Source organism: Sapajus apella, unplaced genomic scaffold (assembly GCF_009761245.1).
Source record: "Sapajus apella isolate SASKATOON/1434 unplaced genomic scaffold, GSC_monkey_1.0 scaffold3, whole genome shotgun sequence".
NCBI lineage: Eukaryota > Metazoa > Chordata > Mammalia > Primates > Cebidae > Sapajus > Sapajus apella.
The window spans coordinates 7,196,236-7,218,525 of NW_022436943.1; the positions used below are offsets into that span (position 1 = coordinate 7,196,236).

Here is a 22,290-nt window from a genome sequence, read left to right on the forward strand (position 1 = left end):
TTCGTTTAAAGCACCAGGAAAAAAAAAAGTCAACTGCAGTATGTAACTGATGCTCTATTCATACAATAATCTAGTCTTTTCCTCTTGTCTTTGCCTCAGGCAAAATCTAGTCTTTTCCTCTTGTCTTCTCAGGCAAAGCCTGAGGCAAAGACAAGAGGAAATAAATAAGGCACATTATTAATTCTTTAACTAGAATCATGCTTACCTGTAAAACACCTCCTTCTAAAGTTTGCCACTTGAGAAAATTTCCTCTTATATCATAGGAAGCAGCAACAAACTTCAGTTTTGTATTCTAATTAAAGAAAACAAGAGCAAAATCAGGTCAAATACTCTGAAAGTAATACAGTAGCCTATAAAGAAATTTTCATTGTTGATTCAACTTTTTTGTTGAAAAATTACATTCAATTACCTTTGTTTTCAGGCTTAATCTATTTTTATGACTAAATACACCTAAAATAATTGGACTGGTTTTTTGCATGAAAATTATTATTCTAGAATTGAGAGGCAACACTACTGATAGATAAGCTCCTTTCGAACCTGTTAAATGGGAGGCAGTGTAGGAGAATAGTATCTGCTCAGTCTGGAAGCTCCAAAAATTAGAGGTGGGAATTTGGCCCTGTGAAGTGCTGGGCAATGTCACAGGGCCCCAGTCAATCCTTGGAAGCACTTCTTTAAGATATGAAAAAACAGGATAGAGATTTTTGCATTTGGTGATGAAAACTACTCTTCCCAAACCTACAAGTACTGTGTCTTGCCATAACCACATAATCTAGAAGTATCCATATATTCAATAAGATAGCTAAACTCTATACTGTTTAGTTCTTATAAGTTGCTGACATTTATATTTAGTTTAGTAACTGAGTTTGTAGCAACAACCTAAAAAGACAAGAATTGTAACTTTTTTATTACCTTTTAAAATTGTAAATCAAAATGTAGTTATCCTCTAATGATATTAGAGACTTTTACCTGGTTTTCTCCTTTGAAACTGAAATTTGTAGGAAGAGAAGTAGTACTGAGCACTTGAGGTGCTAATCCTAACTGGTCTCCATAAAACAGCCAAGGAAGATTCTGTCTCCTATGAACAGTTACAACTGTTTTAATAATGGAGAATAAATATTTCTTATTATTAATATTTGTGAATATATTAATATAATGCATTCAGTAAAAATAACATTTCATTAATCAAAATATCCTTACCAAAATGAAATAGAATGAATAGCGCTCAGTCCAGCAGCATTTTCAAAGATAAACTGAAATAGTCGACACGCATCAAATGTGGCAGAGTTGTAAGAATTCATGTTCATCACACACATATTTCCAAGAGCTTGACAAGATGTTAGATTGGCATATACCTATAACAGAACAATGGCAAAGAAAAGTAACATGAACCTGAACAGTCTATACAAAAGTTCATATAAAAATTTTACTTTAATTTTACTTATTCTAGGCCAGATGCGGTGGCTCATGCCTATGATCCCAGCACTTTGGGGGGCCGAGGCAGGCAGATCACTTGAGGAGTTTGAGACCAGCCTGGTTAACGTGGTGAAACTCTGTCTCTACTAAAAATACAAAAATTAGCTGAGTGTGGTGGCATGCACCTGCAGTCCCAGCTACCTGGGAAGCTGAGGCAGAAGAATATCTTGAGCCCAGGAGGCAGAGGTTGCAGTGAGTTGAGATTGTGCACTCCAGCACTCCACCCTGGGCAACAGGGTGAGACTCTATCTCAAAAAAAAAAACCATTTTTTTTTTTTTTTTTTTTTACCTATTATACTAATTCTTTTTTTTTTTTTTTTTTTTTGTATTCTTTTGCTTGTTAAAAACCTTTCCTCTGGCTTAAGTAGAAAATAAACTTTCCACATGGGAAGAGAAATAACATGAACATTTTAATTGCAAATTTTAGGCTAAAATATAAAGACAAGAAACTGAAAGAAGAACTAAAGAAAAACTCATAGCACAACATTTAAAAAAAAACAATTAGACTATATTTGGAAGAATAATAATTTGTATATTAGAGTTTACACATAAAATCTAATCTATTTTGTTTAAGTAATCTGCTCTATAAACAACAAAATAAGATCATTTGTTGAGTTTGCCTCTCAACCTTCTTCCTTAGTTTTCCCTATCAGGAGAGGGCAATTCCATTTTTACACTTATTCACATGAAAAACTTTGAACTTTTTTTCTCCCTTGCCCCATATCCAGCTCATGAATAAATCCTGTAAGCTAAATCTTCAAAGCATAGCTGAAAGTAAACCTTTGTCTAATTTCCATAGTACCACTTTGTGCAATGGTCCACTATCTCTCACTCAAGTTCCTCTAATACTCTCCTAAATGGTCTCCCTGCTTCTGTCCTTATCCCAACAAATTCTGTTCTCCATGCTACAGTAATCCTTTCAAAAGCTGAAGTTCTATCATGTCTTCCTTTGTATGAAATCCTTTTATCTCCCTTAAATTAAGCCCCAGGTCCTTGCCATGGCCACTCCCTATATCCCTGACCTCATCTTCACTCCACTTTTCCTGCTCACTCTGCTCCAGCCACTCCAGCCGTCTCCTTTTCTCTTAAGTATGAATAAGTCAGTAAACTCTGCTTTGAGACCTTTGCTCCTGCTATGGTTTCTGCTTACAATACACTTCCCCTCGATGTTTACATGGCTCACTCACACTGTTTTCAGTTCTTTGCTCAAATATAGCCCTCTCAGAGGTGTCTGCCCTGATCACTACATAAAATAGCATCCCCCACCCCCTCTATGTTCTTTACTCTTAATTATTTGCCTTCATAGCACTTAGCACAACCTGACATTTACTTAGACTGTAACTCCATGAGGGATGTTTTTCTCTTTTTCTAAAATATCTAACCTGATTTAAGAACTGGGCCTGGCACACAGTAGGTCATCAATAAACACTTACTAAGTGACAGTCAGTTTCCCCTAACACTCATTTTCAGCTAAAAAAGCTTGGAGACATTCAATTTGTATATATTAAATAACATCTTCTTTATGTATTCTCTTTCAGCCCACTAGAAAGGGCTTATTCTTCTTATAAAATTATGACCAAGATGCTATAGCTACTTAGAAACTTTTATTATCTGGGTAAAAAAATGGTACAATTCTTCAAAATGAAATGAAATTTATTTAAAAAATTCAAACTTACCCAACATGCAGCTGCCGATGATTGCAAATACTTTGCAAACCATTCTGAAGTTAAATACATGCCCTGTAAACAAAAAGATAAATTTTATTTTTAAGTTCGAATGATGCCAATATGCATATTGCTGAATGAGAAGTGTCTCACATTACTTTCACAATGTTAGTGGAAAAACAGATACTAATAGGAACACAAAAATTGATTTTTAACCAATGTCAGTTATTATAAATAGGACTGCATTACAAAATCATGACACTTAGGCAAAAGTTATAAAGAGACAAAATGGGTCTATAATCCAAAAATACTACATGCCTATTTCACTAACATAAAAAATATAGTGGCAAACAAAAGAAAAAATAATAGATCCTGACTTACTATTGAGTGGTTAATATTTATTGGCTTAGAATTATTATAAATACTGTAACAAATTGGCAAGCAACAACAACAACAAAAAAAATGGGGGAAATCATTTCAAATCTCCAAAATGGTGCTTCTCAAACAATGGTGGGCATCACAATCACCCGCAGAACTTTCTAAAAGCAAAAAATGACTGGCTTCATCACAAACAAAAAAGAATCAGAGTCTCCAGATGAGATCAAGGCAATTACATGGGTTTTGAAGGCCATAGATAACAAAGCCATGGTTAAAAACCATTGCTTTAAAGCTTATCTGCACATCTTGCTAAAATATGAGAAACTAAGAAGCACCATTCAGAGAAAATTGTCTGGGAATAGACAGAAATGATATAACTAAATTACATGAACATGGGACCACAGCGATAAGATAAATCTATAATAAAAATATGAGGTACTATTTTCTTATCTTTAATAGGCAAAAAATATTTTGTAAGAAAAAAACATGCACAGAAGGCTGAAGAACACACACACACACACACACACACACACACACACACAGGTAAAAATGGAATGCAACACAACAGTACTGACAAATGTATGTAAAATGGAGCCATATATAATGCCACTGATAATGTAAAAGTTGCATGATACTTTTATAAAGCAATATCCATATACTCTAACCCAGAAACTTAGAAACATTTAGGAAATTTATCTTAAGGCAATTATCACTCCAAATGGGAAAACATATTTAGTGCATAAAACGATTGACAGCAATATAATTAATAACTGAAAACCTAAATATTCTCTGGAGATACAATTATACAAATTTTAGTGCATAAGCCAGAATATTATGGAACTATTAAAAAATATAATATACAAAGTGAGTCTGGAACATGGTATAGAGAAACCAAGGAAACACCTAAAGTCTAAAGAAGTCACATCAAAACAACACAGGAGCTATGCTGAAAGGAAGTTCAAATTTGGTACAACTTGAACTTCGAAAAGAAGAATACCAGTAATAGATTATAACACCATGAATAAACAAAGATTCTATGAGTTCATAATAAAGCTTTAAAAAGAAAAAGCACAGAGAAAAAGTAAACTGCTTCTACAGACAATTGCTAGCTAATAAATGTAGAGGGAATAATAGGGTTTTTATCGGAAATAACCAGTTTAATAATTGATACAGGCAAGATTCATTAATGAATGCTAAAATGGATATTTATATAGTCTCAAAGTTAAATTTCAGACTAAAGTATTAATCACAGTACCTTTACAATGGAAAGAAGTGGCAGACACAACTATGACCAAGAAATCAAATTTTTTTTTTTAAAGACGGAGTTTCACTCTTCTCACCCAAGCTGAAGTGCAATGGCGTGATCTCAGCTCACTACAACCTCCAGCTCCTGGGTTCAAGCGATTCTCCTCCATCAGCCTCCCAAGTAGCTGGGGTTAAAGGAGCCTGCTGCCACACCTGGCTAATTTTTATATTTTCAGTAGAGACAGGGTTCCACCATGTTGGCCAAGCTGGTCTTGAACTCCCGACCTCAGGTGATCCACCCACCTTGGTCTCCCAAAGTGCTGGGTTTACAGGTGTGGAGCTACCACACCCGGCCTAGCTATCAAATTTAGTATCACCAATAACTGAACAACCTGACAGACATTACATCTCCTTGTTGTGATGCAATGGGCTGTATCTGTATACAACATCTATATAATATCTTGCAAAAATGTGTTTCACTGAGTCTAATAATGAGAAAACAACCAGAAAAACACAGAAGAGAAAATCATAAAAGCAAAGTGAAGCAGGGATCTGTTCTAGACTAAAGGACACTAGAAAGACTAACTGCAATGTGTGATCCTTGACTGGATCCTAGGTCTCAACATAAACTAATAAACATGTATTCTGGTTTATCAATTAATCTAATCTCTTCTGAGTTTAATTACTGTAAACAATTCCTTAAAATCTGACTGACCTACAAATACTTGGATAAAACTGAGTTCTCATTCTTGCAAACTGAGGACTAGGTGAGGGTAGTCAAACCATCTTAACTAGATTTTGCTTATATGATTCTTTTTTTTTTTTTTTTTTTTTTTTTTAAAGATGGGGTTTCGCCATGATGGCCAGGCTGGTCTTGAACTCCTGACCTCAGGTGATCCATCCACCTCGGCCTCCCAAAGTGCTAGGATTGCAGGCTTGAGCCACCACGCCCGGCCTGCTTATATGTTTTATAAACTGGCTACACGGAACCAGTCTGAACATCAGTTGCAACATGACTTAAAATCAGGAATTCCAAACCTGTCCTTAGGAAAGAATCGGTGTTTAGAACCGGTATGTTTAGCGCACAATTGCTGTGGTGATGTCATGCTCTCCCTAGCCAGGTCTGAGCCTTGACAGATGAGGGACAGACATTCATGGCAAATGGGACCGCTCTTCTCATTCCTCCTATGGGCCCCTCGCCTCTCCTCCCTGCCCTTGGGAAGTGTGTGGGATGCAAGGATGCATAATCCAGCTGACCTTGAGACCCCACCCTCTGCCTCGTGACATTGGCAGTACTAGGGGGGTCATCTGAGGCAGCAGGCACCCATTGCTGGCCTCTTATGGCCGTTGCCTTGCAGGAGGCCCTTCTTTTCAGTAGTAGGAGCTACCCCACCAGCCTGTCAGGCCGCCCTTCCCTGCCCACGCCGGTGTTGCTCTGCTAGACTTTTGCAGTTCTCCTGGGGCGCTCCAGTTGTCCCTCAGGTGGCCCAGGCCCAATGGTGGTGTCGTTCCTGTTCCCAGTGCCCCATCCTCCAGTCACCAATGCAGTGTCTGCGTGTGGGACCCAAAAAGTACTGGGGAGGGTTGAGGTGTTTGTTTTTTTTTTTTAATTTAGTTTTAATTTTTAAAAATCTGGTTTGTTTAAATGAAATACATTAACTGAATCAGAACAACATTAAGGATGGAACCTCCCTACCCACCTATCAAGGAAGTCTACAATGAGTCAACTGCATGGTGCTATCACAGGAGGGAGAATGTGGAGGTGGAAGAGAAAGTGAGGTGGTTGGAAGATTGGTTACATTGACCATATGAATAAATAGAGTATCGATAATGAACCCCAGATTTTCACCACTGGAGAAGATATATAAAACCTATCAAAAGGAAAGATTAGAAAGAACCCTGAGGTATTGCTTCAGAATTGAAGGTATCTGTATCAGCTATTTTTATTTTATTTTATTTATTTATTTTGAGATAGAGTCTCACTCTGTCACCCAGGCTGGAGTGCAGTGGTGCGATCTTGGCTCACTGCAACCTCTGCCTTCCAGGTTCAAGCAATTCTTCTCCCTCAGCTTCCCAGTAACTGGGATTACAGGTGTGCACCACTATATCCAGCTAATTTTTATATTTTTAGTAGAGACAAGGTTCCACCTTGTTGGCCAGGCTAGTCTCAAACTCCTGACCTCAAGGGATCCACCTCGGCCTCCCAAAGTGCTGGGATTACAGGTATGAGCCATTGTGCCTGGCCCATTTATTTTAGTATATATACACAGACATAGAAATAATCATAGATGTGTATATGTATATTTGTGTATATTTCCTAGCTATGTTTGCTGAGAGGACATAATAAGTGTGTTAATCTTGGTTTCTAAATATTATCCTTCAAAACTAATTAAAGAAATGGTTGACTCCAGCTGGGTATGGTGGCTCATGCCTATAATCCCAGCACTTTGGGAGGCCGGGGCAAGCAGGTCACCTGAAGTCAGGAGTTCAAGACCAGCCTGACTAACACGGACAAATCCCATCTCTAGTAAAAATACAAAAATTAGCTGGGCATGGTGGCACATGCCTGTAATCCTAACTACTTGGGAGGTTGAGGCAGGAGAATCGCTTGAACTCAGGAGGTGGAGGTTGCAGTGAGCTGAGATCGAGCCATTGCACTCCAGTCTGGGCAACAAGAGCAAAACTCCATCTTAAAAAAAAAAAAAAAGAAATGGCTGATTTCAGGGCTGAAGGAGGAAAAGTGGAAAAGTACAAGATCAACCTAGAAATCTTGTTGTATCATAAAGTAAGCAAATGTTGAAAGAATGATGAGGACATGTCAAAAAAAAAAAAAACATGCAGGTGCCAACTTGAAAGGACTTTTATTGGTCAGATATAGGACAATTTGAGCATCAAAACAAATAATGAGTACACTAGATTATAACTAACTGAATAAATTAGAAACCCATAAATCCACGTGTACATTAATTTTTTAAAATAAGTATATAGTCTGGGTGTGGTGGCTCATGCCTGTAATCCGAGCACTTTGGGAGGCGGAAGGGGGCAGATCAAGAGGTCAGGAGATTGAGACCATCTTGGCCAACACGGTGAAACCCTGTCTCTACTAAAAATACAAAAAAATTAGCCAGGCGTGGTTGCACGCACCTGTAATCCCAGCTACTCAGGAGGTGGTGGCAGAAGAATCGTTTGAACCCCGGAGGCGTAGGATGCGGTGAGCTGAAATCGCACCACTGCACTCCAGCCTGGGTGACAGAGAAAGACTCCATCTCAAAAAAAAAAAAAAAGTAAGTGTATAAATGGGGAAGAAGAGATAGTTCTTCTTTACAATAGCATGTCAATTAATAAATGTGGAAGTAATCAAATGTGGGTGGAAATCAAAAATTAACCTTTGGCAACCATCATCAACAATGGAGACTAATGCTAGTGGGTTAAGGGTTAGTGAGGAAGTGTCATTTTAGAAATACTCCTCACAAAATACTAATCAATTACAAATGGAAAACGGTAACTTTATGGTAGCCATCGTGACTTTAGGGCAGGTGATCAAAGTTAACAGCACCAGTGGTGGCACGGGTAGATATTGTGTGCCCCTGGATGTGATGCAGTGCACTAAGAAGAACATGGCATCTTTTTTGTGGCTTTTAGCCAAGCAGGTACTGAATATGAGGAAAGTATCTGTAGGATGGTAAGGCCTGTAATCTTCAAAACTGTTGCATTCATGAAAAACAGGAAACACTGAGGACCTGGTTCCAGATTGGAGGAAGCTAAAGGGACATCGCCACTAAGTGATTGGGGATCTCAGACCAAAAAGAACAAAGAGCCATTGTTGAGATTTCCAGCAAAATTATTTCAACTTATTTGAAAAAAGAAAAAAGGAAAATTAATACCTGCAAATTTAATAGTCATATACACACATTCACTCTAATCTGGAGAAGAATGACCCAGAAGACATGTACCTTGTTACAGATGAGCCAATTATTAGGTAATCTCAGAGCTCCCTATGTATACACCTATTTTAGCTTTTATTTTGTTGTCTTGTAACTACTTTGTACTTGCCTGTCTTCTTCACAAGACTATACTGGAGGAGAGGAATTTTTGCTTGATTCATCAAGATCCTAGATCCCAACCTTATCATTGCTACCCTCACAGTCCCCTTAATCACTCCTATATTCAATAATATTAACAATAATGATATTAACAACCATATCACAGCCTGTCCACCCCAAGCTCTGACATACTAAGGCATCCTCAATGTTTGGAATTCCTATTCTAACTCCTAGTTATCTAACTCTTGTTCTCTTGGATTTGTGATCTCTTCAGTTACAATTCATCTACTTACTTTCCATTTTATACCCTAGAACTAGTTATCACCAGCATCTGTTGCCAAAGCTCTAACTCTAGGCCTCAGTAATCTCATCCATAAAATAAGGAACAGTCTGGCCAAATAAGAATAATCCTGGCCAGGCGAGGTGGCTCATGCCTATAATCCCAGCACTTTGGGAGGCTGAGGTGGGCGCATCACCTGAGGTCAGGAGTTTGAGACCGGCCTGGTCAACATAGTGAAACCCCATCTCTACTAAAAATTAAAAAAAATTAAGGCCAAACACGGTGGCTCATGCCTGTAATCCCAACACTTTGGGAGGCCAAGGCGGGTGGATCACCTGAGGTCAGGAGTTCGAGACCAACCTGACCAACAAGGTGAAACCCCATCTTTAAATAGATTAAAAAAAAAAGAAAAAGAAATTAGCTGGGCATAGTGGCTGGTGCCTGTAATCCCAGCTGCTCAGGAGGCTAAGGCAGGAGAATAGCTTGAACCCAGGAGGCAGAGGTTACAGTGCCACTATACTCCAGCCCTGGCAACAGAGCTTCCATCTCCAAAAAAAAAAAAAAAAAAAAGGAAAAAAAAGAATAATCCTGATTTATCTAATGCTTACTATATACAGGCACTGTGATAATGGTACTTTCATTATGACAAATTTACAGACAATAAACTGAAGTTTTAGAACTTTCTCAAGGTTCAAGGACACAAAACTAATGACCTCAAATCCAGGCTTCAAATCTAGAGTTTCTGGTGCCCTTAAAAGTATTATGTATGTATGTATGTATTTATTTTTTTAAAAAAAGATGGGGTTTCACCGTGTTGGTCAGGCTGGTCTTGAACTCCCGACCTCAGGTGATCCCCCAGCGTTGGCCTCCAAAGTGCTTGGATTACAGGCATGAGCCACCACGCCTGGCCGTATTTATTTATTTTTTGAGAGGGAGTCTTACTCTGTGACCCAGCTGCCTGAGTAGCTGGGATTAAAGGTGTATGCCACCATGCCCAGTTAATTTTTATATTTTTAGTAGATATGGGGTTTCACCATGTTGCTCAGGCTGGTCTCGAACTCCTGACCTCATGATCCATTCGCCTCAGCCTCCCAAAGTGCTAGGATTACAGGTGTAAGCCACTGCACCTGGCCCCTTAAATGTATTATACTGCATCCCATACAGGACATATACCAGACATTTCTGGTGTAAACATTCTGTAACGTACTGAAAAACAAACAGGCTAAGGTACAGACTGAGTACTGTACTTAGAAATTATAATGCTGAATTATTAGGCTAATGTTTCATAGGCTGATATGTGTTTCTGTTTTAAAATGATTTGCCCAAAAGTTTCTCATTTTAGCCCGAAATTAATTACTAATGTAGAAATGTAGAAAGTTCAATTACTAATTGAAATGTAGAAAGTTCCTAAACAACAGAACAAAAAAATTTAAACATACTCACAATCTCTCCATAACGTGTAGTTGAAATTCTACGTAAAGGAAAACTCCCTGTGCTGCTGAAACATAATCCTCCTGTCTTCATAAATAAATGAGGGAAAAAAATAGAAGGTTATGAAAAGGCATAAGCAACTGAAATAAAAATATATATACTTCATCAATTTGCTTAGCCTTACTAAAATGTTAGGTTCTGAACATGCACAGGACCTGCTGGTATTGACAAACGTTGGCTCACATCGGATGCACCTGTTCAATATAACAAAAATAATTTTTAAAATGTGAATAAATTATACTAAACCTAATTTAATAGAAAAGCTGTCTTTCTAAACAATGGATTAGATTCATTCAGTAAGCAATTACATAAATATGTCAAACAAATTTAAAATAACACGGATTTGAATAGTTTTAGACCATTCTGTGTTACAAAGCAAAGTATAAAGTAAATAAAACTCATCAATAATAGAAGAGTTTTAACTACATGGACTGTACAGAATGAATAATTCTGAATATCAAAGATAATTATATCACTCAACTAACAAAAGAGACCAATATCAAAATGTACATTGTGGAAGAAAAAAAAAAAGAGACCAACAAACTCACATAAATAAACCCAATCAATTTTTACAATTAGTTATATCAAATATACTTTCCTTATTTTATGTGCCACAAAGTAAAAAGGTAGCATAAGTTAAAGAGAAATGTATATATAGCTCCTAGCAAACCTACAACCAAGATTTTTAAATAACTTCTATTTATCATCTTTGTTTACTTTAGGAAAATACTTCATATCTTTCATTAATGAATGATGTAGAGTGGAGAGAGGGAGGGTACTGAACTAGTGAGGACAGTGATGAGTCAATACATGGGTGTTCATCACTTGCAAGATAGAGCAGGTAGGAGTGGGGCTGGCACATGGCATAAAACAGACTAGGCTTGGGGAAATATTAGAGGGGCAAACTTGGGGATCAGCCCAGTAATCAGTATTTTGGATGCTGTAACTCAGGTCAGCCTTAAAGAAAAGATAAAAGCTGCTCAAATATTTTCTGTATTAAACCTGGAAACTAAAGAAAAAACTGTGCCTCAAGGGAAGTCATGATGTAGGCCTCTAAAAAAATTAAAGAAGGCGGGGTGCAGTGGCCCACGCCTGTAATCCCAGCACTTTGGGAGGCAAAGGCAGGTAGATCACGAGGTCAGGAGTTCGAGACCAGCCTGGCCAATAAGGTGAAACCCCATCGTTACTAAAAATACAAAAATTAGCTGGGCATGGTGGTGTGTGCCTGTAGTTCCAGCTACTGAGGAGGCTGAGGCAGAAGAATATCTTGAGCCCAGGAGGCCAAGGTTGCAGTGAGCTGAGATTGCACCGCTGTACTCCAGCCTGGGTGACAGAGCGAGACTCCATCTCACAAAAAAAAATTAAAGAAGATGAAATTGGTGTAACATGCTTAAGTTAGAGGGACACAGAGGTAGGGGTGGGTGTGTGTGTGTGTGTGTGTGTGTGTGTGCGTGCGCGCACGTGTACGCCTATGGTTCACAAACACATGCACAAAGGGGGAACAGGAAGTAACAGAAAATGAGACTAAAAATCAGGGTACCTGGGTTATGATTACTATACAATTTTTTTCTATGTAACATTATAATACATAAGGGCTTTAGCACAGTACTTAGCATATAATTATATTATAGATTATGGACAAATTACATAGTAACAAAAAAAAATAGCTACCCTTTACAGGGCGGTTACTATGTAGCACTACACTAAGAACTGTACTTATTTGTTTCTGAGCCATCATAGCCTATGAGGTGGGTAATATATTACCATTCCAAAGACAAGGGATTGTGAAGTAGTGAGCCATCCGAGGTCAAATAACTAATAGACTGGACCAAAATTTGAACCCTATTCTGCCTCATGCTCTGGGCCTCAGCTTCCGTAACTGTTAATGTCTACTTCTGTCCTTCCTTGGATTATTGTGAGAAGCAAGTGATATGAGAGAAAAATACTCTTAAAAGTATAGATGATACGTTAATATGATATTAATGAAGTCAGCTCCCATCACACTGCATACCTGTCTTGTAAAGCATTTGCTACCGTAAAAGAGCTTTCATTTCCATCACAGAGCTCACAAGTTGCTTGAGACAACAATGTTCCATTAACGTCTCTTTCCACTAAACAGTTTAGAAACAAAATAAAGATGTAACTCATAGTAAACATACAAGCTTCTACATATTTAGAAAATATTTAACAAAACCCAACCGTAACAATTATTCTAATAATTCTCAAAACACTTTATTTGCATTAAAGGCATAACAAGTATCTCCATAATTAAGTATAGAAAAGTAATGCCTTCGTACCCTGTCCATGCCTTCAAAAAAAGAGAAGTGATGCCTTCCCTATTCTCACATAGTAAAATATAAAGAATAATTTTCCAAGTCATCATAAAAATTAAGTTTTTTTTTTCCCTCAAAAATTTTCTTACCTCTTATCTATACATTCCTGTCACACTGGGATGCAGAAGTAAGTATTTTCATAGGTTACTAATAAGTTTCTGCAACTTAGAAGGCTTTTAGTAGTGTCTATTAAAGTTTTAAATTCACATCCTTACAACAGTACAATTTTGTATTTACATACTTAACCTACAGAAACACTTGAACATGTATATAAGGATATTCACTGAAGCATTATTTGTTAGAAACAACATGAATATTTAAAATACCAGAATGGTGGTATATCCATGCTACAAAATACTATGGAATAGATTTTTTTAAATCAGGTGGCTGGCTGCGGTGGCTGAACGCCTGTAATTCCAGCACTTTGGGAGGCTGAGGTGGGAAGATCACAAGACCAGCCTGCTGTGAAACCATCTCTACTAAAAATACAAAAATTAGCTGGGCGTGGTGGAGTACACCTGTAGTCCCAGCTACTTGCGAGGCCGAGGTGGCAAGATCTCAAAGTCAAGAGATCGAGACCATCCTGGCGAACCTCATGATACCCTGTCTCTACTAAAAATACAAAAACTAGCTGAGAGTGGTGGCGCACACCTGTAGTCCCAGCTACTCAGAAGGCTGAGGCAGGAGAATTGCTTGAGCCTGGGAGGCAAAGGTTGCAGTGAGCCGAGATCGTACCACTGCACTCTAGCCTGGCGACAGAGTGAGACTCTGTCTCAAACAAACAAACAAACAAACAAAAAGAATCAGCTAAGGCCAGATGAGGAGGCTCATGCCTGTAATCCCAGCACTTTGTGAGGCCAAGGTGAGTGGATCACATGAGGCTAGGAATTCAAGACCAGCCTGGCCAATATGGCAAAACCTCATGTCTACTAAAAAAAAAAAAAAAAAAAAAATACAAAACTTTGCTAGGCGTGGTGGCATGTGCCTATAATCCTAGCTATTCAGGTGGCTGAAGCATGAGAATCGCTTGAACCTGGGAGGTCGAGGTTGCAGTGAGCTGAGATCATACCACTACATTCTAGCCTGGGCAAGAGTAAGACCCTGTCTCAAAAAAAAAAAGAATCAGGTAAATCTAACAGAGCATCAGAGCATATCTATCATTAACTGAAAAAAGTATGCTAGACTAATATTTGTATATGAAACATTTAAGCAAATATACCACTACGTTTCCTGTGGCTACATAATATAGATCCTTAAAACAGAAAAAAAATTCTGAATGTGCGCACGCACACACACACACACACAAACATCCCAAAATAAGCAATTACTTTGGGGTTGAGGGAGCAATAGAAAATCAGCATTGGGAAAGTGGTCAAAGAGGACTGTGGTCTTATCCATAATGTTTTAAGTTTGTACATGGTGGTAAAAAGTAACTTTAACAAAAGTAAAGATGAACAACTTGTTCCTCCTACAGTCATCCCTATCTCAATAAATGACAGCTCCATTTGACCATTTGCCCTGGCCCCAGTCCTTAAGAGTCTCCTCATGTTCCATATTAAAAAAATAAAAATAAAAAATAGATCTGCAAACCTGTCAGCTCTCTCTTCAAAATATGTTCAGAAACAGAATGATTCTCTCTACCTGTACAACTAATACCGTGGCCTGCTGGGTACAGTGGCTCATGCTTGTAATCCCAGCATTTTGGGAGGCCAAGGCAGGAGGACTGCTTGAGCCCAGGCACTCATGACCAGCCTGGATACACAGCAAAACCTCATCTCCACCAAAAAAAAAAAAAAAAAAAAAGAGTAGCCAGGTGTGGTGGCACATGCCTGTGGTCCCAGCTACTCAGGAGACTGAGGTGACACAGCAGGATCCTGTAAGAAAGAAAGAAAAGAAAAAAAGAAAAAGAAGAGAGAGAGAGAAAAGAAAAGAAAAGGAAGGCACGAAGTAAGGAGAGAAAGAAAGAGAGAGAGAGAGAGAGAGAGAGAGAGAGAGAGACAGAAAGAAAGAAGGCAAGCAAGCGAGCTCTGGCCCAAGTACCATCATCTATCACCTGGGCTTTTAACAGCTTCTTAACTAGAGTACTGGTTTTGTGCTCCATGAAGGAGCTAGAGTGAACCTTTTAAAACTTCAGTGTGATCATGTCACTCATTTGTTTAAAACCTTCCAAATGGCCTCTCATCTCACACAGAACAATTCGAAAGGTCACTAACATAGCATAAAGTCTTACATGATCTGCACACCATCATCCCCAGCTTTTCAGACCCATCCGCTTCCACTTTACTTCTTCTTTGCTTTAGCCACATTAGCATACTTGCTGTTCTCTGAAAAATGTCAAATATACTACCATACCTTAGTACTTGCTATTTCCTCTGCTTATAATGATGTTCTTCAGTCATCCTCTTGGCTCTGTCCCTCACTTCCTTCAAGTCTTTCTTAGATGTCACCTTTCCAGAGAGGACTTCCATGATAATATATGTAAAATAATACCCTATTCTCCCTCCCTTCTCTTGCACTGTAGAGAATTTTAATCACGTAATAGCACCACCTAAAACAGCGAAATACTGTTTCCACAGCTGTAACCTAACCCAAAGGGGCCACTAGATGTCAGAGCCACTGTTCAGAGGAAGCAGCAAAGAATGTTGCTTTCCCCTGCTTCTGATCCACAGATATATCACAAGCATCTAATTTAGGGAATGAAGAATTAGAAGAATCACAATAACATAGCTACAGTAATGGAAACATAACTTGAGTGGATAACTATATAAGATTTCAGACTACTTTTTATTCTTTCAGTAATTAACTGGCTTACACACATGGCTAATACTAAGTGTACTAGTATGTACTTTCTCTTGGTATTAATTTGTGTTGTCCCATACTGTCGACTATGGCTACTAGCCACTTATGATTACTGCCAACTTGAAATGTGTCTAGCCAGAATTGAAATTTCAAAGATTTATTAAGAACAAAAGAAGGGGCTGCGCGTGGTGGCTCATGCCTGTAATCCCAGCACTTTGGAAAGCTGAGGTTCAAGTGATTCTCCAGCCTCAGCCTCCCAAGTAACTGGGATTACAGGCATTCACCACCATACTCGGCTAATTTTGAATTTTTAGTAGAGATGGGGTTTCTCCATGTTGGTCAGGCTGATCTTGAACTCCTAACCTCAGGTGATCCACCCACCTCAGCCTCCTGAAGTTCTGGGATTACAGGTGTGAGCCACCGTGCCAGGCCAAATAATTTTTATAATAAAATCTGGTAGGTTAAAAATTAAATCTCATTTTGGCTTTAATGTACTTCTTACTCTGAGTAAGGTTGAACATTTTTTCACATGTTAAAATATTTTTTTCTGCCGGGTGCGGTGGCTCACGCCTGTAATCCTAACACTTTGGGAGGTTGAGGTGGGTTGATCACCTGAGGTCAGGAGTTCAAGACCAGCCTGGCCATCATGGTGAAATCCCATCTTTAAAAAAAATGAAATTTAAAAAAGTTAAATATATATATATATATACATATATTTTTTTTTTTTCTATGTGAACTTTACTCATGATTTTTGGCTGTTTTAAAAATTGGGCTATTCATCTTACTCTATCTGTAGGAGCTTTACATTATTGAAGAAGTTTGACCTCTGTCTATTGTATGCATTAATATTTTTCTTTAGTTTGTAGTTTGGTTTTTGGTATTATAATTTTATGGCATTCTGTAAATTTACCAATTTTTCCTTCTGTGTTTTTTTCTTTTTGTAGAGACAGAGTCTTCCTATGTTGCCCAGGCTGGTCTCAAACTCCTGGGCTCAAGTAATCCTCCCACACAGGTCTCCAAAGTGATTGAGTATTTTTGGTCATTCTTAGGCCTATTACACCAAAACTATACAAATTTTTCCTACATTTTCTTTAAGAACTTTCATATATTCATATTTAATATTTCACTCATTTGAAGTTTAATTTTCTCAGAAATAAGGTAGAAACCCAACTTAGTGTTTTCTCAGTTTTCTCAATACCATTAATCAGTCTTATCTCCACATATATGAAATGTCACTTTTTTCACATACCAAATTCCCATATAAATTGAATCTATTCTGATTATCTGGTTTAAGTTTCATCAGTCAGTCTGTGTACCCATACGCTTGTCATACATGTTATTATAGTAGCTTTATAACGTGCATAATATCTGATGGGGTAGTTCCTTCTTTCCCTTCCCAGAATGTTCTTATCTTTTCATATATCTTTCCTGATAAACTTGAAAATCTATTTGTATATTACCCCAAAACAAACAAACAATATCCTGATAGAATTGACTAAGATTCTTTAAAATATATAGACTGGTAGGAGAGTTGACATCTTTCTTATATATAATCTTCCCATCCAAAAATAATGAATGCATCTTCACTTATAAAAGCCTGCCTTTGTATCCCTTAGTAACATTCACAAACTCCTTCAATTAATTATGTTGCACATTCCTTCTAAAGTATATGCCAAGGCCAGGTACAGTGGCTCACACCTGTAATCCCAACACTTTGGGAGGCCGAGGTGGGTGGATCATCTGAGGTTGGGAATTTGAGACCGGCCTGACCAACATGAAGAAACCCTGTCTGTACTAAAAATACAAAATTAGCCAGGCATGGTGGCCCGAGCCTGTAATTCCAGCTACTCGGGAGGCTGAGGCAGAATAAAACTGCTTGAACCCGGGAGGTGGAGGTTGCAGTGAGCCGAGATCACGCCATTGCATTCCAGCCTGGGTAACAACAGCAAAACTCCAACTCAAAAAAATGAAAGAAAGGAAAAGAAAAGAAACAATATGCCTATGTATTTTTTCTTTTCTGTTGCTACTGTAAATGAGGTATTTTCTTCCATTACTGCTTATAATAGTTTTTTTGTTGCTGGTTTTTCTTTTTTTTTTTTTTTTGAGACAGAGTCTGCACTATCATCCAGGCTGTAGCCCGGTGGCACGACCTTGGCTCACTGCAATCTCTGCCTCCTGGGTTCAAGCAATTCTTCTGCCTCAGCCTCCCAAGTAGCTGGGACTACGGTGTGTGCCACCATGCCCAGCTAATTTTTTTGTATTTTTAGCAGAGACGGGGTTTCACCATGTTGGCCAGGATGGTCTCAATCTCCTGACCTCATGATCCGCCCACCTCAGCCTCCCAAAGTGCTAGGATTACAGGCGTAAGCCACCACGCACAACCCTAGTTTTTAGTTATTCTCTTGGGTGTTTTAAACATACAATCAAATCAACTGTAAACAATGATTTTTTAATATTTTTTTTTTGAGATAGGGTCTTAACCCTGTGGTACAGGCTGGAGTGCAGTGGTGCCATCTTGGTTCATTGCAGCCTCACCTTCCAGGCTCAAGTGATTTTCCCACCTTCGCCTCTGAGTAACTGAGACTACAGGCGTGTGCCACCGTACCTGAATGATTTCTTTTATTTTTTTTTTGGAGAGATGGGGTTTCACCATGTTGCCACACTGGTCTCGAACTCTTGAGCTAAAGTGATCCACCTGCCTTGGCCTTCCAAAGTACAGGGACTATGGCCTACCTTTTCTTTCCCAATGATAAATATTTTTTTCTCTTACTTAAGTGCATAGTTTGGACACAGTGACTCCTGGCTATAATTCCAGCTCTTTACGAGGCTGAGGCAGGAGGAACTCTTGAGGCCAGGTGTTCAAAGGCAGGCTGGGTAACATAAAGATCCAGTCTCAATAAAAATTTAAAAATTAGCCAGCTGCAGTGGTATATGTGTACAGTCCTAGCTACTCAGGAAGTTGAGGCAGGAGGATTGCTTGAGCTGCAAAAAATATTAAGTAAACACCTATTTAAATCAATGCCCTTTTCAAAACACACACACATATACACACACACACACACACACACACACACACAAATGAAGATTTATCATTACTTTTTCATAAGGAATCTAATTCTTACCTAAAATATGACCAGTGGGACAGTGACATTTTCCTTCTGCAGTTAAGCCACTAGGGCAAGAAATGCAGTCCCAGCCATCCTCAGTAACACCTTTCTAAAGTAAAAGAAAAAAATGTTTTTCTCTTTTTAAATTAACCTTCTTTTCCTTAATCATGTAAGTTCAAAATGCCATAAAAGTATATAACTGAAGTGAATATTCAAATAAGTCATACATATATGAGCCACATAAAAATTCCTTGGAGAGATAATTCATGCTTATATCCCAAAATTAAGCTCTATATTATTACTATATCCTGATAACTATTAAAGGATTAACTCTGGATAATAGTTCTCTTCTTCAGGATCTTTAATTCAAATGGATGCCTAATTTCATAATTATTTGTCATTTCGTTTTTCCATTTACAAATATAAAACACAACACAAAAAGATCGAATCAATAGTTAGTTAACAGTTTAATCTTACCTGTCTAAAACATTATTCTAATTTAAAAAAATTCAAATACATAAAAAAAAATTTAGTCCAGTCACAGTGGCTTACGTCTGTAATTCCAGCATTTTGGGAGGCCAAGGCAGGCAGATAACCTGAGGTCAGGAGTTTGAGACCAGCCTGGCCAACACAGGTGATTCAAAAAGCGTGAATTTTAAGAAATATAAATTATACACATAGCTGTTAAAATTGATTTATGAGAATATTTTCTTCTATCCACTTATGGCTTGTACTAGTAAAGTTTGTTTTTTTTTTTTTTTGAGACAAAAGTCTCACTCTGTCACCAGGGTAGAGTGCAGTGGCACAATCTCTGGGTTCACTGCAACCTCTGCCTCCTGGGTTCAAGTGATTCTCCTGCCTCACCCTCCCAAGTAGCTGGGACTATAGGCATGCACCACCATGCCCAGCTAATTTTTGTATTTTTAATAGAGACAGGGTTTCATCATATTGGCCAGGCTGGTCTCGAAGTCCTGAGCCCATGATCCACCGGCCTTGGCTTCCCAAAGTACTGAGATTACAGGCGTGAGCCACCACACCTGGCCTATGTAGGACAATTTTAAAATTACAATAACTTAAACAATGTCACTGAAAAAGAAATCTGTTGTGGGATCACTTTTCATTAGCAGCTTTTTATCATGGGTAATTCAGTTAGGATCAATATTTGCAAAGACGTAAAATAAACATCAAAATGATAATCAGATCCTGTAAATTGGGATAATTGACAACTTCACATTAAATTCCCAGAATTGTTTTATACGACAATGAGAAGAAACACTGCTGCAAATGTCAGAACTATTACACAGAGACTCTTAATTATCCAAAATGATTGAAAAATATATTTATGTGATTGAAAATTATCATATATAGTAACTTAATTTACTAATTTTTCAAAAATTATGATATGATGAAATTACTAACAAAACAGTAACAGACATTATTTAAGCTATTTTTTAATGCAATTGGTATTTCATGAAATAATTACACCTTAGATATCATTATGAACATCTGTAATCATATAAACTATTGACATGGCGGGTCTTATACATTGAACTCCATTTACACCAGTCAAAGAACATACACATCCCAAATTGCACACATCCTAAACTGCTCTATATATGCCTTATCCATTTAATTTTCTTTATAACCAAGTTATTCTACAAGTAAAAACAAAAACTTAAATTTTTACAGCTTTGTGTTTTTTTTGGATTTCAGATCCAAAGTTTTTCCAAGTTTGCATAAAATTTCACTGATCTCCCAAAATTTACTCTGGTAAAAATAAAGTTAGCATAATAATCTTAAAGTCTGTGGGGAAACAGAGTAAACGTTAAATTACAGTTTGAAAAATAAAGTCACTTAACTTGCTACTTTTTACAGTTATTTTAAAATAAATTATACGCACCATGTTTTCTGGGCACTTTTTACAAATAATAACAGGTCCTCCATTATTAGAGATCATCTGAAATCCTGGTAGACATACACATGAAGTTCCTAAAAAAAGCCAATTTTATCCTTGATAAATAAAAATAAAGTTCCAAGATAGTGAAACTTTTAATAAGTCTGAAGATTCTGAGAAGCAGTATGGTGATTAACAGCAGGACTCTGGAGCCAGTACTGCCTAGGTTCAAATCCAGAAACATACTTCTTGAGTTCCAATCTTGGTACTCCCAGTTGCATGACCTTGAACAAGTTACTAAACTCTCTGCCTTGGCTTCCTCTACAATAAAAAGGAGAAAAAAAAATGGTACCTACCTAATAGGGTTAGTATGAATATAAAATTAGTTACTATATGTAAAGGTCTTAGACTGGCACACGGTCAGTATTGTGTTTGCTACCATGTTAAGAGCAAGAATAACTAAGCTATTAAGCTACTTAACTGCTACAGGAAATTTTACATTTCTACATCACTAAATAATATATATGTATTTAGGCTGGGCGCGGTGGCTCACACCTGTAATCCCAGCAATTTGGGTGGCTGAGGTCAGGAGTTCAATACCAGCCAGATCAACATGGTGAAACCCTGTCTCTACAAAAAAAAAAAAAAAAAAAAAAAAAAAAAATAGGTGGGCATGGTGGCGGGCACCTGTAATCCCAGCTACTTGGGAGGCTGAGGCAGATGAATCACTTGAACCTAGGAGGCAGAGGTTGCAGTGACCCAAGATCACACCATTGCTCTCCAGCCTGGGCAACAGAGGTAGATTGTCTCAAAAAAAAAAAAAAAAAAAAGCCAGGTGTGGTGGCCCATGCCTGTAATCATAGCATTTCGGGAGCCCGAGGTGGGCGGATTGCCTGAGCTCAGGAGTTCAAGACCAGCCTGAGGAACATGGTGAAACCCTGTCTTTAAAAAAAAAATATATATATATATATACACACACACACACGAATATATACATATATACGTATACACATATATATACATGTAATCAATGATTTCAAACTTACTCTGTCATAACAGAGCAACTTACTAACTTCAGTAAGTTAAAAATTTACTGAGGCTGAGGTGGGAGAATAGCTTGAGTTGGAAGGTGGCAGCTGCAGTGAGCCAAGATGGCACCACTGCACTCCAGCTTGGGAGACAGAACCAGATCTTGCCTCAAACAAACGAACTAACAAAAGAAACATCGGATCACCTGAGGTTGGGAGCTCGAGACCTGCCTGACCAACATGGAGAAACCCCGTCTCTACTAAAAATACAAAATCAGCTAGGCATGGTGGCGCATGCCTATAATCCAAGCTACTTGGGAGGCTGAGGCAGGAGAATCACTCGAACCTGTAAGGCGGAGGTTGCGGTGAGCCAACATTGTGCCATTGCACTCCAGCCTGGGCAACAAGGGCGAAACTCCGTCTCAGACATAGAGGGAGGGAGGGAGGGAGGAATGAAGGGAGGAAGGGAGAGAAAGAAAGGAGAGAGGAAAGAAGGAAGGAAGGAAGGAAGGAAGGAAGGAAGGAAGGAAGGAAGGAAGGAAACATACATACATA

The 22,290-nt window shown here is 38.2% G+C and overlaps 1 protein-coding gene across 8 annotated transcripts in view; it reads right to left on the reverse strand.

The window, feature by feature from the left end:
• TMEM67 (transmembrane protein 67) overlaps window positions 1-22,290 on the reverse strand; it is an 84,451-nt gene that overhangs the window by 59,259 nt on the left and 2,902 nt on the right. For 7 of the 8 annotated variants that reach the window (XR_004260138.1, XR_004260142.1, XR_004260141.1 and 4 more), the window contains exons 2-10: window positions 20,714-20,802; window positions 18,829-18,922; window positions 12,586-12,685; window positions 10,699-10,768; window positions 10,527-10,601; window positions 3,150-3,212; window positions 1,198-1,352; window positions 967-1,075; window positions 206-292 (exon numbers count right to left, since the gene is read on the reverse strand). Coding sequence is in view for 3 of the 8 variants with exons in the window: in XM_032249166.1 (XP_032105057.1) it covers window positions 206-292; window positions 967-1,075; window positions 1,198-1,352; window positions 3,150-3,212; window positions 10,527-10,601; window positions 10,699-10,768; window positions 12,586-12,685; window positions 18,829-18,922; window positions 20,714-20,802 (842 nt within the window). In the remaining 5 variants the exon portion in view is untranslated. The remainder of the gene's footprint in view (window positions 1-205; window positions 293-966; window positions 1,076-1,197; window positions 1,353-3,149; window positions 3,213-10,526; window positions 10,602-10,698; window positions 10,769-12,585; window positions 12,686-18,828; window positions 18,923-20,713; window positions 20,803-22,290) is intronic. The other variant, XM_032249199.1, reaches the window with a different exon arrangement.